General features: G+C 43.0%; 2 protein-coding genes across 2 annotated transcripts in view; one reads left to right on the top strand and one right to left on the bottom strand.

The window, feature by feature from the left end:
• Positions 1-4205: 4205 nt before the first annotated feature.
• RNF139 (ring finger protein 139) lies at positions 4206-6248 on the top strand (the record flags this gene model as incomplete). Its single annotated transcript, XM_008942691.1, has 1 exon — positions 4206-6248. A coding segment is annotated over one exon (1802 nt), but the record flags the coding sequence as incomplete, so codon positions are not given.
• A 527-nt stretch (positions 6249-6775) lies between these two features.
• TATDN1 (TatD DNase domain containing 1) overlaps positions 6776-13175 on the bottom strand; it is a 14783-nt gene continuing 8383 nt past the window's right edge. The window contains exons 8-11 of the mRNA XM_008942690.1: positions 11496-11572; positions 10916-10986; positions 9891-10017; positions 6776-7002 (exon numbers count right to left, since the gene is read on the bottom strand). Of these exons, the coding sequence (XP_008940938.1) occupies positions 6900-7002; positions 9891-10017; positions 10916-10986; positions 11496-11572 (378 nt within the window). The 3' untranslated portion in view covers positions 6776-6899. The remainder of the gene's footprint in view (positions 7003-9890; positions 10018-10915; positions 10987-11495; positions 11573-13175) is intronic.

Genomic DNA, 13175 nt, shown 5'->3' on the forward strand with positions numbered 1-13175 from the left:
CCTGGAGCTGGGAATCCCGAGAAAACAGAGAATCCAAAATACAGCTTTTTGCAGGCCTGTAATGTGCTGATTCTGTGTTTTGTTTGATATTTAAAAGTAGAAAAAAACCCGGAAGGAGATAGGTGATATGGCTGGCGGGGGAGGGGGGGGGGGAAATAAAAAACCCGGAAGGAGATAGGTGATATGGCTGCCGGGGTAGGGAGCTGAGAATATGGGTCAGAAGGAAAGGCCCCCGGTAAGAAGTGTAGTGGTGACGGCATTGTAGAAGTTGAACATCAGAAGGGAAGAGTAAAGGTTAACTTGCACCAAGAGAGCAGGAGAGAGGAGAGCGAAGGGGGAAAGTAATAAAACAGAGCCGGGATTTTGGGCTGCCTCCCCTTTGGTAAAGGGTGCCTAGGGCAGCTGCTGCTCCTGTGGGAAGCCGAGGAGCTCCTGATTTGCCTCCTTTGCTTGGCCTTGTGTAGGTACCCACAGCTCAGGGAGGGGGAGGAGGGATTCTTCCTCCCTGCTTTCCATTTTCATGATTCTTTGTTCCATGCTTCTGGAATTGCTGTAAGGGCTTCCCACTGAAGCCTTATCCCCTTCTAAAAAAATTATATTGCAGTGCCTCACCAACTTAATTTTAGGAGTCCTTCACTGTACGATCCAGATGCTGTAGGAAGTGCCTTAAAATTAATCCCACATAAATTAGAATTGTGGATATGTTATTTGATGATCTCTCTTAAATATAGGATTAGCAGATAAAGGCACTTCTCAGGATTGCATTTATACGATCGTGTTTCTGGAAGGGTTTGGGGGAAGAAGTGGGTAATCCATTCTCCTGCAAAAGAGCTTTGGGAACGGTTTATGCCAAGAGAATTATCTTGTGCTTTGAGACGAGTGGTTTCCAAAATAAAAAATAAAATTCAACCACTTAAAGATGATGTTAAAGACCTTCCATGTGGTTCAGACAACAGAGTGCCTTTGCATCTATTTTTTCCTCATCTAAATTTAAGGATTACAGGCTTGGGTTTTTGCTGTTGTTAGGATAAACAGAAATATTTACTTTGGATCCTTTGCTATTTAAATAGTGGGGAAGTTGCCCTTTTAGTTATCATTTGCAGGCTTTGAAAGACTAATCCAGATTTTTCCTGTAGCACAATGCTATTTAACACAGGATAAATACACAACTTGTCCTTTAGAGAAAAGCCTGTAGCTCTGCAGAGATGTGAAAGCTTTCAGGGATGATGTTGAACAGTTCCGAAGTATTCTGGGAGTACAGTTCTTCCAGAATGCTAATAGAGATCTGTGTGATTTTTAAGTTGTTTTACTGCAGATTCCTCAGTCTGATTCCTGTATCCCTTAAGTTCTACATGAGTACAGAGGTTGTACACAGCACAGAACGAAGTTCTACTACTGGAGCACAATTTTTCTTTAATCTTTTTCAGTAACTGTGCTTTGTCTCCAACACAACGTTCACCTTTCATATCTTTGCATCAAGTGTTTCCCTTCCTGCAGAACTACAGCCCCCAGGACTGTGAAATGGTTACTTGAGGCAGCAGCCTCTCCTCAGTGAGGACATGGTTTTTTGAGAGTGTTACTATAAATACTGGAGTCTGTAGAAAGGTGTGGAAGCAAATAGAATGGTTGGGGCTAGGGAAAAAAAAAAACCCTGTCAGTTCCACAAAGTTAACTGAACCCTGCAGCTGACTGGAAGTCAGCTCCCAGGTAGTGTCCTACTACAAAGATACTGACAAACTGGGGGAGCTAAAGGGAAAAACGAGGGGGAGGGATGGGTTTTAACACAAATTATTTTCAGAAGTAACTGGGTGTGGCTGGGTGAAGTGTGTGTTTGGAGGCCTGGAGGTGACATCTGCTGACTCGGGGGGGCATTGATAAGAACAGTACAGATGAGCAGCAGAATATACAGAAATGAGTCAAATCTTATCCAAGGAGGAACTACAGCATTTCCTGACAGAAGGAAAATGGGAGATTTGCAGTTCAGTGAGTGTGTTGCAGAGCAGACAAAGCCTTGGCTGGAAAGACAAACTGAGTGACATGAATGGAGTTGAACACTTACCTCCGCTTCTGAGATCTGAGTTCCCTCCTGTGGTGGTCTTGGGTTCCTGTGAGGGGAGGGTCTTGACTTTTCCATGCAAATGCTGAGAGAGAAATGCTTTACCTCCTGTTAGTGCCCCTTTAGAGGATCCAGTGGCTCCAACACTTCTGTTGACTCGCTCTAGTACTGTTCTTAGGGATGTGTCTTGCATGGGGAATGTCGGTGGTTTAGGATGACCTGTAGTACCTAAACCCAGGCCTGTTGCTGTAGCTGCAAGGAAGGTTTTGTTACCAGCCATATTTCCAAGCAACCTGCTTAGTGCAAAATGCATCTCATTTGACTCAAATGATCAGAATTATGTAAATAACAAGCTTGTTACAGGCATTTGAGCCTTTTCTGTGACTTGTGAGCGAGGACAGAGTACAAACTCGGCAGCAGTGTTAGCTTTCCCAGAGGTGTTTATGGTGACAGGCATGACAAAGCAGTGAAAACATCAAGCTTATTTTTAAAAAAGTGCTGCATGTAACAAATACTCAGCTTTGTGTGAAGAACCGAGCTGTGCTACAAGGCACATTTCAGAAAGTGACTGAGGCTTTTCCTCAGGCTGCTTCACAAGGTTACCAGGTTAATCATTTGTCAGGGACAGTGTTCTGGGATCAGCCAGGGCTACTGGCAAGGAACACTAAAAGCTAAGGTGCATTAACAGCTCTTTTAAAAGGCGTCTGCTTTTGTTGCTGATTAATGTTGACCCTCTCCCTTACTCGGTGCTCCAGGCTGGGGTGATGTTGGGGTGTGTTTTGATTTTGGGTTTTTGTTTTGTTTTGATAAAAGCAGCTGGAAACACTACTGTTGAATCAAATGCTGGTTCCTGGCAGAAGTTGTGGGGTTTTTTTCTTTCCATGATAAGATACCATTGCTTAAAATATTCTTTTAAACACTTGATTATGGAGGATTTGGAACAATCTAAAATACAATTGTCAGAAAAGACTGATGCTATACTCCAGAAAGAGGATTGCTTGTGATTTCATTTGTTTTAGTATGGAGATTGAAAGCAACTTGCAATCAAATAAAAGTTGTAGAGATTGAAATCTCTCCAAACTGTTTTGGATGAGAAAGCAGTTGCATAGGCTGGAAGCTGATTGAGAAGCCCAAAACAAAGACAGGGTATTTCCTGAAGGGGGTGGGGTGGGGGCTGGGGGTGTGGAATTGGAGGGAGTGGATGTGATAAGTGCCATTTAATCTGAGTTCTGTTACATCAGAGCCCATGCCTTACTGTAGTACTCGGTGATGAAATTCACAAGCCACACTACAGAAGTTTACTGCAAGGTCACAGATGCAATGCCAAGGTACCAGAGATGCTCGGGTAGGGTTTGTCGTGGGAAGGAGCAGACTTTCCAGTCATGGTCAAGCTGTGGCTGTGGTCAGCGTGAGGAAAGGTGAGCAAACAGGAATGACAGGGTCTGAGTGCTGACGAGCGAGACGCAGGTTCGCGTTGGCAGCGAGGCGACTGGTGGAGTTCTGGATTCTGGACAGAAGCTTTAGACTGCAGAAGGTCTTGTCTGTGGACATCTGTTTCAGGATGCCTCATCAGAAATGAAAGCAAACTGAAGGGAATTGGAAGACAAGTGCCCTCTCTCCAGTGAAGTACAACAGTTTCTCACTGTTTTCCCATTAAAGGGTTTAGCTAAACTGTTTTGGCAGCTGTTACCTGGTAGTGGTCCAGCACAGACATCTGTAGTAGAGTGCTTTGTTCAAGTGAATGAAGGGACTTAGTAAATTTTACTCATTTATTCCGTATTAACTTTGTCTATAAAGATGATGCTGTCTGGTAATTCTTTTCTGCTTTTGGAACTTGCTTACCCTTGGATTTCTATAGCAGGGCTGCAAGGCCGGGTGCTGTCACTGCTCTGGAACTGCAGATGAGCTTCACAGTAATTGTGCCTGAATGCCAGCGCTGGCTCCGTGTCCCAGCTGCAGTGCACAGAGGCATTAGGCACAGGGATTAAGTCATCCTCGTCTGCTCTCTGGAAAGGGCCCCACTGGTAATGCAGAGTTGCCAGTGACTAATCAGGATGCAATACATTAAATAAATGTAGCTCCAGAGCTAATAGGTGAAAATCTGTTGTCAGTGTCTGCTGAGAACTAAACCATTCCAATCTGTTTGTAGGTGTCTTTGTATCCAGTGTTGTTCTGGTCTTACAACAGCGAGCACTTTTCAAGTTCTATACGATTGCCTCTGCGTTTCTGCTGGCTGTGACTTCAGTGTTGCTGAATTACTACGCTGCTTTGCACATCAACCTCTACAGTGCCTACTACACCGCCACGTTCGGAATTCAGATCTTCCCTCACAAAGGACCTTCGCTATGGATGGCGCTTTCCATCCTTCAGCTTACCTTTGGAATTGGGTATGTTACCTTGTTAAACATGCAGTCCGTGTACTCTCAACTCATCATCCTGGATATACTGATTCCTGTCATCGGCTTGGTTGTTGAACTGCCCTTAAACGTCCGGCAGATACTGGTTTTTGTTTCAGGCCTGGTTCTGACACTGAATACCACAGCCATTCTAGTGAGGAAGATCAAATGGTTCTACTATTCGGTGCGGTACGTCTATCTGCTGGTGAGGCACATGTACCGCATTTACGGGTTGCAGCTGCTGATGGAAGACACGTGGAAGAGGATTCGGTTCCCAGCCGTACTGCGTGTCTTCTGGCTGACGAGACTCACCGCCCAGGCTGTGGTACTGACATACGTGGTAAAGATGGCCGAAACCAACACGGAAGAACAATTCTTCCTGATATCGTGGGATAACTGCTGGGAGCTGATCTGCAGTCTGATCATCAGCGGGTGCGACTCCACCTTAACCGTGTTGGGCATGAGCGCCGTCATTTCCTCCGTAGCGCATTACCTGGGGCTCGGCATCCTGGCCTTCATCGGGTCGACCGACGAGGACGACAAGAGGCTTGGGTTCGTGGCGCCCGTCCTGTTTTTCATCCTGGCTCTGCAGACTGGTTTGAGCGGGCTGAAGCCAGAAGAGCGCCTGGTTCGCCTGAGTCGGAACATGTGCCTTTTGCTGACCGCGGTCCTGCACTTCATCCACGGCATGACGGACCCCGTGCTGATGTCCCTGAGTGCCTCCCACGTGTCGTCCTTCCGCAGACACTTCCCCGTGCTGTTCGTTTCCGCTTGCCTCTTCGTCCTCCCCGTTCTGCTCAGCTACGTTCTCTGGCACCACTATGCACTAAACACGTGGCTCTTTGCGGTGACGGCCTTCTGTGTAGAGCTTTGCCTAAAAGTCATCGTTTCTATCACTGTTTATATCCTGTTTATGATTGACGGTTACTATAATGTGCTGTGGGAAAAGCTCGACGATTACGTCTATTACGTTCGTTCGACTGGCAATATTATTGAGTTTATATTTGGAGTGATTATGTTTGGCAACGGAGCTTACACCATGGTCTTTGAATCGGGAAGCAAGATCCGTGCTTGCATGATGTGTCTACACGCCTACTTCAACATCTACTTGCAAGCAAAGAATGGCTGGAAGACTTTTATAAACCGCCGGACTGCTGTGAAGAAAATAAACTCGCTTCCAGAGGTGAAGGGCAGCCGGTTACGCGACATAGACGACGTCTGTGCAATCTGCTACCACGAGTTCACCACCTCTGCTCGCATTACTCCTTGCAACCATTACTTCCATGCACTTTGTCTTCGGAAGTGGCTGTACATCCAGGACACCTGCCCTATGTGCCATCAGAAAGTGTATATTGAGGACAAAGAAAGTGCCAGTATGTCCAACAACAATGGGTTTGTGGCACCAAATGAAAATCCTGTACAAGCTGCAGAGGAAGCTGCTGATGCTGAAAATGAATTAAATGAAGATAACGATAGTTCTGATAGCAATGAGGAAGACGATGACTGTGTGGCACACGAGACTCTTAATGTTGACTCTAACTCTCTCGGTGATTAAGATGCCCTTTACTAAGTGTGAGGTATTTGTTTGAGATTGACTTCAACAGAATAAAAGGATCACTTTGTAGTTATTGTACTTAAGCACAACAGCAGTATCTCAGTGTTGAGTCTGTGAATGGTGGTTGTTTACTGTGGTGTGTGCTACTGTAAATATACTTCTAATTTTTGCTGGTCTCTTTCTTGACCACCTTAAAATTGTGTACATTATTGTACATGGAATAAAATGTTTTCACATGTTTTTAAGATAGTGGGAAAAACACTCTTTAATTGATGTAATGATAGTGCTGTGCCAAAGACTGTATACCAGTAATCCCTGGTTAATGAGTTCTGGATGCAAAAGACAAATACCGGTAAAAACAAACTATTCAGCAGGTCAAATCTGAAATGAAAGCCTGAACCAAAGGAGCTTTACTTACAGATTCAGTATTAGCAGAGCTTTATTGCTAAAAATGAGTTGTGTTTTTAAATAAAATAAAATAAAAAAATTTAGGTCGGTAGACTTAATGTTACAGCATTTGTGTACGTGGAACAACAGAGGAAACTGCCAAGCTGTGTGGTGAAGCACCAGAGCATGCCACTGGTGTTTTAAATGCTTCTGCATGAAGTGCTCCACCTGTGACCTCTGCAGCCTGGTATTTGCTGTGCAGGGCACACAGGTATCATTAACAAGAGTCGCTAGTTTGGGCTGTCCGTGACATGGATCCTGAGTCTTGATGAAGGGGAAAGGGCTGAGAAACTGCACAAATGCAGAATACCTTTTCAAAAGCAGCTTTAATCTTGTACCACCAAACCCCCAAAACAGGCTTCTGTTGAAACTTGCAGATGTGATAATTTTTGGTTTTTTTCAGTGTATTTACTGAAGTTATGCTGGACAAATGTAAGAACTACAACTACATATTTGGAAAGAAGACTTTAAGAGTGTTGTTATATAGGGTATTGGCCAACTCGAGTGGGTCATCTTCTTTTACTGCTGCCATTATTTCCAGTATTTGACTGAAAAAGAAAGCTCTATATTAGACTCAAACCTGAATATACTTCAGACTGCTGCATGTGTCCGTACAAGTCACAAAGATTAAGTTGGAATAAAAAACAATGCTGAGAGCAGCTGGGTAAGGTGCTCAGATATGCAAATAGCTTCAATTTAAGTCACTAACTGCCCTTCCCTTCACACTGAACACTGGTTGCTCACTGGTACAGATTAATCTTTGGTCTTTTGACTCTTGTTTGGAGGTAATTAAACAGCTTTCTGTTTCAAAGAAAGTCATTTTGTGAGCGTTTATATCAATGGTCTTGATTTTTCAGACTGAAATTCCTTAGCCTTTCACAGCTAAAGCTGCACTATGAATAAACTGGACTATGGCAAAGTTTAAATTCCAGCTACAGCCTTATCCTAGCATATAGCTTCCAAAGTAACTTACTCTGGCTCCCTGGAGTAACCTGTACAGTTAGTTGCAATAAATGTGAAGTGTGCATGTTTAATTTTAAAGGCCTATAGCCTTGTTACAATCTAGGAGAAGGAGGCAAAAGAAAAGGGATGAGCAATATTAAAACTAAGGAGCAGAAAACCAAGCCACAATCTTTTCTGTGTATTTTTTGTCACTTTGAAAAGATTTCAAACAATATTCTGTACAGCTTATAAGATACTTCACACTTTCATTTTTTTCTAGTAATAGGAAAAAAAACCCACAACCCAACTTCACCATGAAGAGTAAGAACCTCAAGCTTGGTGGTAGGCTTTGGTGGGTTTGGGTTTTGGATCTTGCCTCGTATGCAATAACAGCTTCTCTTTGAGGAAGACTGAGTAGAAAATGTTGCCCTTTACTAGACTGCCAAGGTTTTCCTAGGTGCAGCATTAGCCCGTTTTGTGACAGCTTTGTAGCTAAACAACTTCATGATACGAGGGGATGTGCCAGATGAGATGGGGTGAGATCAGGCCTACAGTAACAGGCCAGAAATAACAAATACTGAAGAATTTCACCCTTGAAGAGTCTTGGTAGGGCTTACATATATAGCCCCACTTGGATGCAGTAACACTGTATATATGAGATTGCTGAAGAAGGGGGAAAAAAAAAAAAACAGCCCACACCCACAAATCCACAAAAACAGCTTGTGGCTAAAACTGCCAAAACCAGAAAGAGCTTCCAAGGGGAGTAGTGCAGTTCAAAATATATAAAAAATGGAAATACTACAATCAAGATTGAAAAGTGTCCCATACCACCAAAAGAAGACCTCCTACCAGGCAAGCTACATTCAACAGTGTCTGTACCCTGAACATTAAATAGACTTCATGGCCTGGGGCTTACTGTTCCCTCACACCAGACACTGCTACCTGAGAAGTCACAAGATACCAGTTCTTAGTTACCATGCCTCATTTTTCCTAAAGGTTTGACAGTTTTTCAGGTTACTAACCTAGATTTAGTATGGGTTATACTTAATATTTTAAAGGGACAGTTATTTTGACATAAGACTGAACTAAATTAGATTTTTGCTTTCTAAAAGATAGCAAAAGCCAAAGACAGCATTTCTGTACCACCAGCACAGAGTCCCTGCATTTCCATTTCTGGGGTTTCTGAAACGCTTCTGTAAGCCACAGCTAAGGCAGCGAAGACACAGGGGAGTCGTTCACATGCAGCAGCTTGCCAAAAAAGCCATGTTCAGTAACAGCAGATGTCCTCCACTTGGGATCAGAAAACTGTTTTCACTTATCTCTTCCCCTACTCCAAAATCATGGCCTGACACTAGAAAGGCTTAAAATAGTGAAAGAGACGTTCTGGGTGGATACGTGTGCTTTGTGTTGAAAACAAAAATCAATTTCAAAGAGTATTATAAATTGGCATAACTGCATAAAACACATCTGAACACCAGGAGATGTCACCACATAAGCTTGAACTATACTTTTAGCATGACGGGTGGCCTCTCTCTAAGAGTTTCTTCAGGTCTCCCAAGAAAAGCTGAAGATTTCCCTTCAGTTCTCAAACTCTTGTTTAGACACCTTGCTGAATACACAGATTCTTTAGTACTGTCCTGAGCAACCTTTCAAAAGCTAGTTCCAAACAGGTAATGTACACAGGTTTTCACAGAAATATGTACAGACTTCACAGAAGAAAAAACCCAAACAATTCCCACTTGTGGTAAGTAAATGGGTTTTGCACCTGGACAGGTACAGCTGTGAGCTTTATTTCCTGAATATTCCTTCACATCCTACACCACAAGGAGAAACTTTCCCAAATTCATTTTTCTTTAGAGTTGGTAACAAGAAGATTGCCATAACTCACTGACCGGACTTGAGTAACAGCTGTGAAAATTCAGGCATTTCACCTATCAGTGCTATTTAATGGAGACATAACTAAATACTTTCACTAAAACAACAATACATTTTTACTGCTTCTCACACCTCCGCCAGGAAGCCCATGAAAAGGTGGCAGAAAAAGGTTTCTGTTAACTGTCCATAAGCTCCTGGAGTTTTCTTTCACTGCTCTGTAAGCTGACTGCTGTTGCTCACACCTAAGCTCCCCAGGGCCATTTTTTGTTAAGTGCAGCAGCAGCAGCATGCCCATGAAGGCTGCACAGCTGCAGCGCTGCCCCTGTCCCAGGGAAATTTATTCAATTCAGGTGACTTTACAGGGTTTAACCCCTTCTCCAGCAAAACCAGGTTTCACTGGTTTCACTTTCAGGGAGCTTTTTACATCCAGAATTGCCAAAGTGGGAAAATTAAGACTTCCTAATTTTCTCCAGAGCTATAAAAGCAATGCTGCACACAAGTTTCAATGCATTTAAATTAATCTCTATTTACTACATATGTTTCTAGAGAACTGACCTTTTCCGGTTTTTCGCCTGTGAGATTTGAAATATTTTAAATAATAGTATGGTAGTACACTTACATTATGTGGCAGGGTTCATTTCTGTCCTTCAAGCAGTGCCCTATTTCCCATTTCTTTTTTGTAGGAAATGTAGTTTTAATGTATTTTGATCCAGCATGAGTATTTTTCACTCCACACCAAGGTGCATCTAGTTCAATTTGGAAAAAAAAAAAAAAGTAACCATTTGAGAATAGCATGATATAGTTCAATCAACCACTTCCACAGACAAAAGTTATTGCAATCTCCTCTGGTGACTTCCAATCCCAAATTTGATATCTTCACAATCTTTGGATTTTTATACCATTACCTTCAGGATCTTGTATTTTTAAAAATGAGCAATGGTAGCATATAATACCAATTTCCTCTGACATGATAAAGATACCTAAATACACTGCCTGTGTTCCACAGAAACCTCCTGTGTACTTCCAACAGGGCTGTACTTCACATGCAAATAAATTTAAGAATTTAGGGAGTTTGTGGTTTTCCTGTCTTGGATTCAGAAATTAAAATAAATACTGTGTTTGTAACTTCCTGTAACTGATAATTGAAATGAACATGCAAAAAAAAAAAAAAAAAAAGGCCCCCTCGTCAGTCAATTAAAATCACAGCTCATTGGGCCAAGAGGGGAACTGAAGTGCTGCTCCACTTCACTCCATTTGAAGAGCTGCTGTTGCCCAGTGCTGTTACTGGTACCAGTGTCAAGCCCATCACCACTGCCCTGTGTTCAGCACACCTCCAGCAAGCTAGATTTTGAAAGACATTCAAGCAGGACTCTGGCAAGCAAGACATTTAAAAACCTGTGCTTGTCAATTTGTCCTTTCCATCTTCCCCTGAAACATCAGGAACCAACACAGCAACTTACTCCTGGCACAAGGCTGAGGAGGAGTATTTCTGGAGCCTGTGAATTGCTTTCCAAAGCAGGGAAACAGCCAGTGCTTTTCACTCAACTCCTAAGGTCTTGACTCTGCCTTATCACTGCTACACAAGGATATCATGATGCCAAGCAGTGTTTTAAGTCACAAACTGACCAAGACAGAAAACCTTACCGGTCTCTATCATTAATCGTTCACTAGGAATAGATCTCAGCGTTTCCAGGTTGGCTTCTGTTTTCAGTGAACTACAAACAAACCCAACAGAAGTGTATAAAAGTAATTACTTTGCCTCTTGAAATGTTTTCCAGCAAAAGCAACTTCCTAAATAATTTTGTCGGCAAGTAAAATTTGCTTCATTTTTTACAAGTGCTGCCTGTAAATTCAAACTTTGCAGCAAACGGCGAAGGCGGAGAGCCCCCCAGTGGAGCCACCGCACCCCAGTGAGCACACAGCACCCCCACAGAACCCCTGCTTCAACGCTGCAGGAGGATTGCTTCCACCCTCAACAACCTTACTTACTTACAAACAAGGATTGACCCCAGGGCAGCGCAACAGACCTAAGACTAGATTAACTTCCTGAGCTATGAGTTAAGAACTTTCTATGGCTAAGAGACTAATGAGTGTAATTCTAAATCTGTCAGATGATTAAGAGTCTAGTGAGCTTTGAAAAATTGACCTCATTGCTTTCTTTTAAACAATGAGTTCACTACAGCTGACATTTTAAAACAGTTTTTATTTCCTGCAAAGAACTTACCAGCCATTTATTCCAATATAAAGATCCAAATCTATTATAGCTGCTGCTTCTTCCTTTGTGCCATCAAAAGAATGAACCTAGAACAGATATAAATATAGATGCACACATACAGACAAATATATGTACTTCATTGAGAATGCCAGCCCTTTAAAACTACATCTCAGTTTTTACTTGCATCATAAATACCTCTGATAGTATGCATCACACATTGATACAAACCCTAATGATGGGACAGGGCAGAAAAGTGGTTACCATGTCTTATTAGTCATAAATATGTGCAGAAAAGGCCTATACGGTGCTTTTGGCCCAGGGACTTCTTGTAGCCAACAGGTGGGAGACCATACACAGGGACCACTCCTGGGCATGCTGAATTTTCACATGCTTTCCTCAGTATTCATTGTATTACATTGTAAGAGCAGTGTTACACTATCCACAGATTTTACTCCACTGGTAGTAGAGAGACAGGGGAATCTGGCCATCCTGGGGACTAAAGAGGCAAGTGTGAGGTCAGAAGGTACAAACAACATCTGGGAACAGCAGCTTCTCAGCCCCACTGGAGTAAAGAGACTGTCTGCTTCCCCAGGCCACGAGGGGACAGTCAGCTGCAGAGGAAGGATGTCAGGAAGGAGAGACTGTACAGCATTATGTAAGAGCACAAGATGCCAAGTAGGGGAAGGTTTCTGTAGTAACAAAGGGGAAACCTGAGACTGAGATGTAAGAGGTGTGGTCTGATGTTAGTAGGATAGAAGAATCCAAGCATTTATTGCTTTTGGAAAACTGTCATAATGGAAACCTGAAAGAGCATTTCTGGACTTTCCTAACCATTTCATTCAAAGTTTTTCCTGTTATGTTTCTAAATATCTAAAGAGAAAGTAATCAAAAGTTACATCTGGATATAATTTGGAAACAATTTCTAATGTCAGAAGCAAATGTTTGTTATGAACTCCACTGGGAACAAGCACCTCAGTTATCTGTGGTCTGAATGCACTGCAGTTACAGAACTGAAGCATTGGGAAAATGCCAATGTCAGTTATAAGGTGCTTAAACTGTCCTTCTGACAGGCCAAGAAAAACTGCTCATTAGTCCTTGTTTGGGGTAGAAGAGAACTATGTTCAGTGATTTTAATTTCCAGCTAAAGCTCTTCTAACTGCATTTTCTGAAGTTAGCAGCTTATTTTCACAGACACTGTGTGCTTCTAGCAGTGACCATGCTCCATGTTTAAAGTAACTACCAAGGACTGGTGTGCAGACCAAGGTCACTGCTAAATCCTGTGTGCAACACAGAGGGGGGTAAAAAGTACAAGCTGCACCTGCAGGAAGGAGAGGACAAGATAAGTGACCCTAAATTCACCAGTGGGGTATTCCATCCCATATCCCTCAGACTCAGTATAAAAGCTGAAGGATCAGGAGGGGCAAGCTCTGCCGTCTCCCTTCCGCCTCCTTCCTCGCTTCTGCTGCTCCTGCAGTTCCTGTGTGCAACACAGAGGGGGGTAAAAAGTACAAGCTGCACCTGCAGGAAGGAGAGGACAAGATAAGTGACCCTAAATTCACCAGTGGGGTATTCCATCCCATATCCCTCAGACTCAGTATAAAAGCTGAAGGATCAGGAGGGGCAAGCTCTGCCGTCTCCCTTCCGCCTCCTTCCTCGCTTCTGCTGCTCCTGCAGTGGACACACCCGAGG

This window comes from Merops nubicus, unplaced genomic scaffold (genome assembly GCF_000691845.1).
Source record: "Merops nubicus isolate BGI_N331 unplaced genomic scaffold, ASM69184v1 scaffold23196, whole genome shotgun sequence".
Lineage (NCBI taxonomy): Eukaryota > Metazoa > Chordata > Aves > Coraciiformes > Meropidae > Merops > Merops nubicus.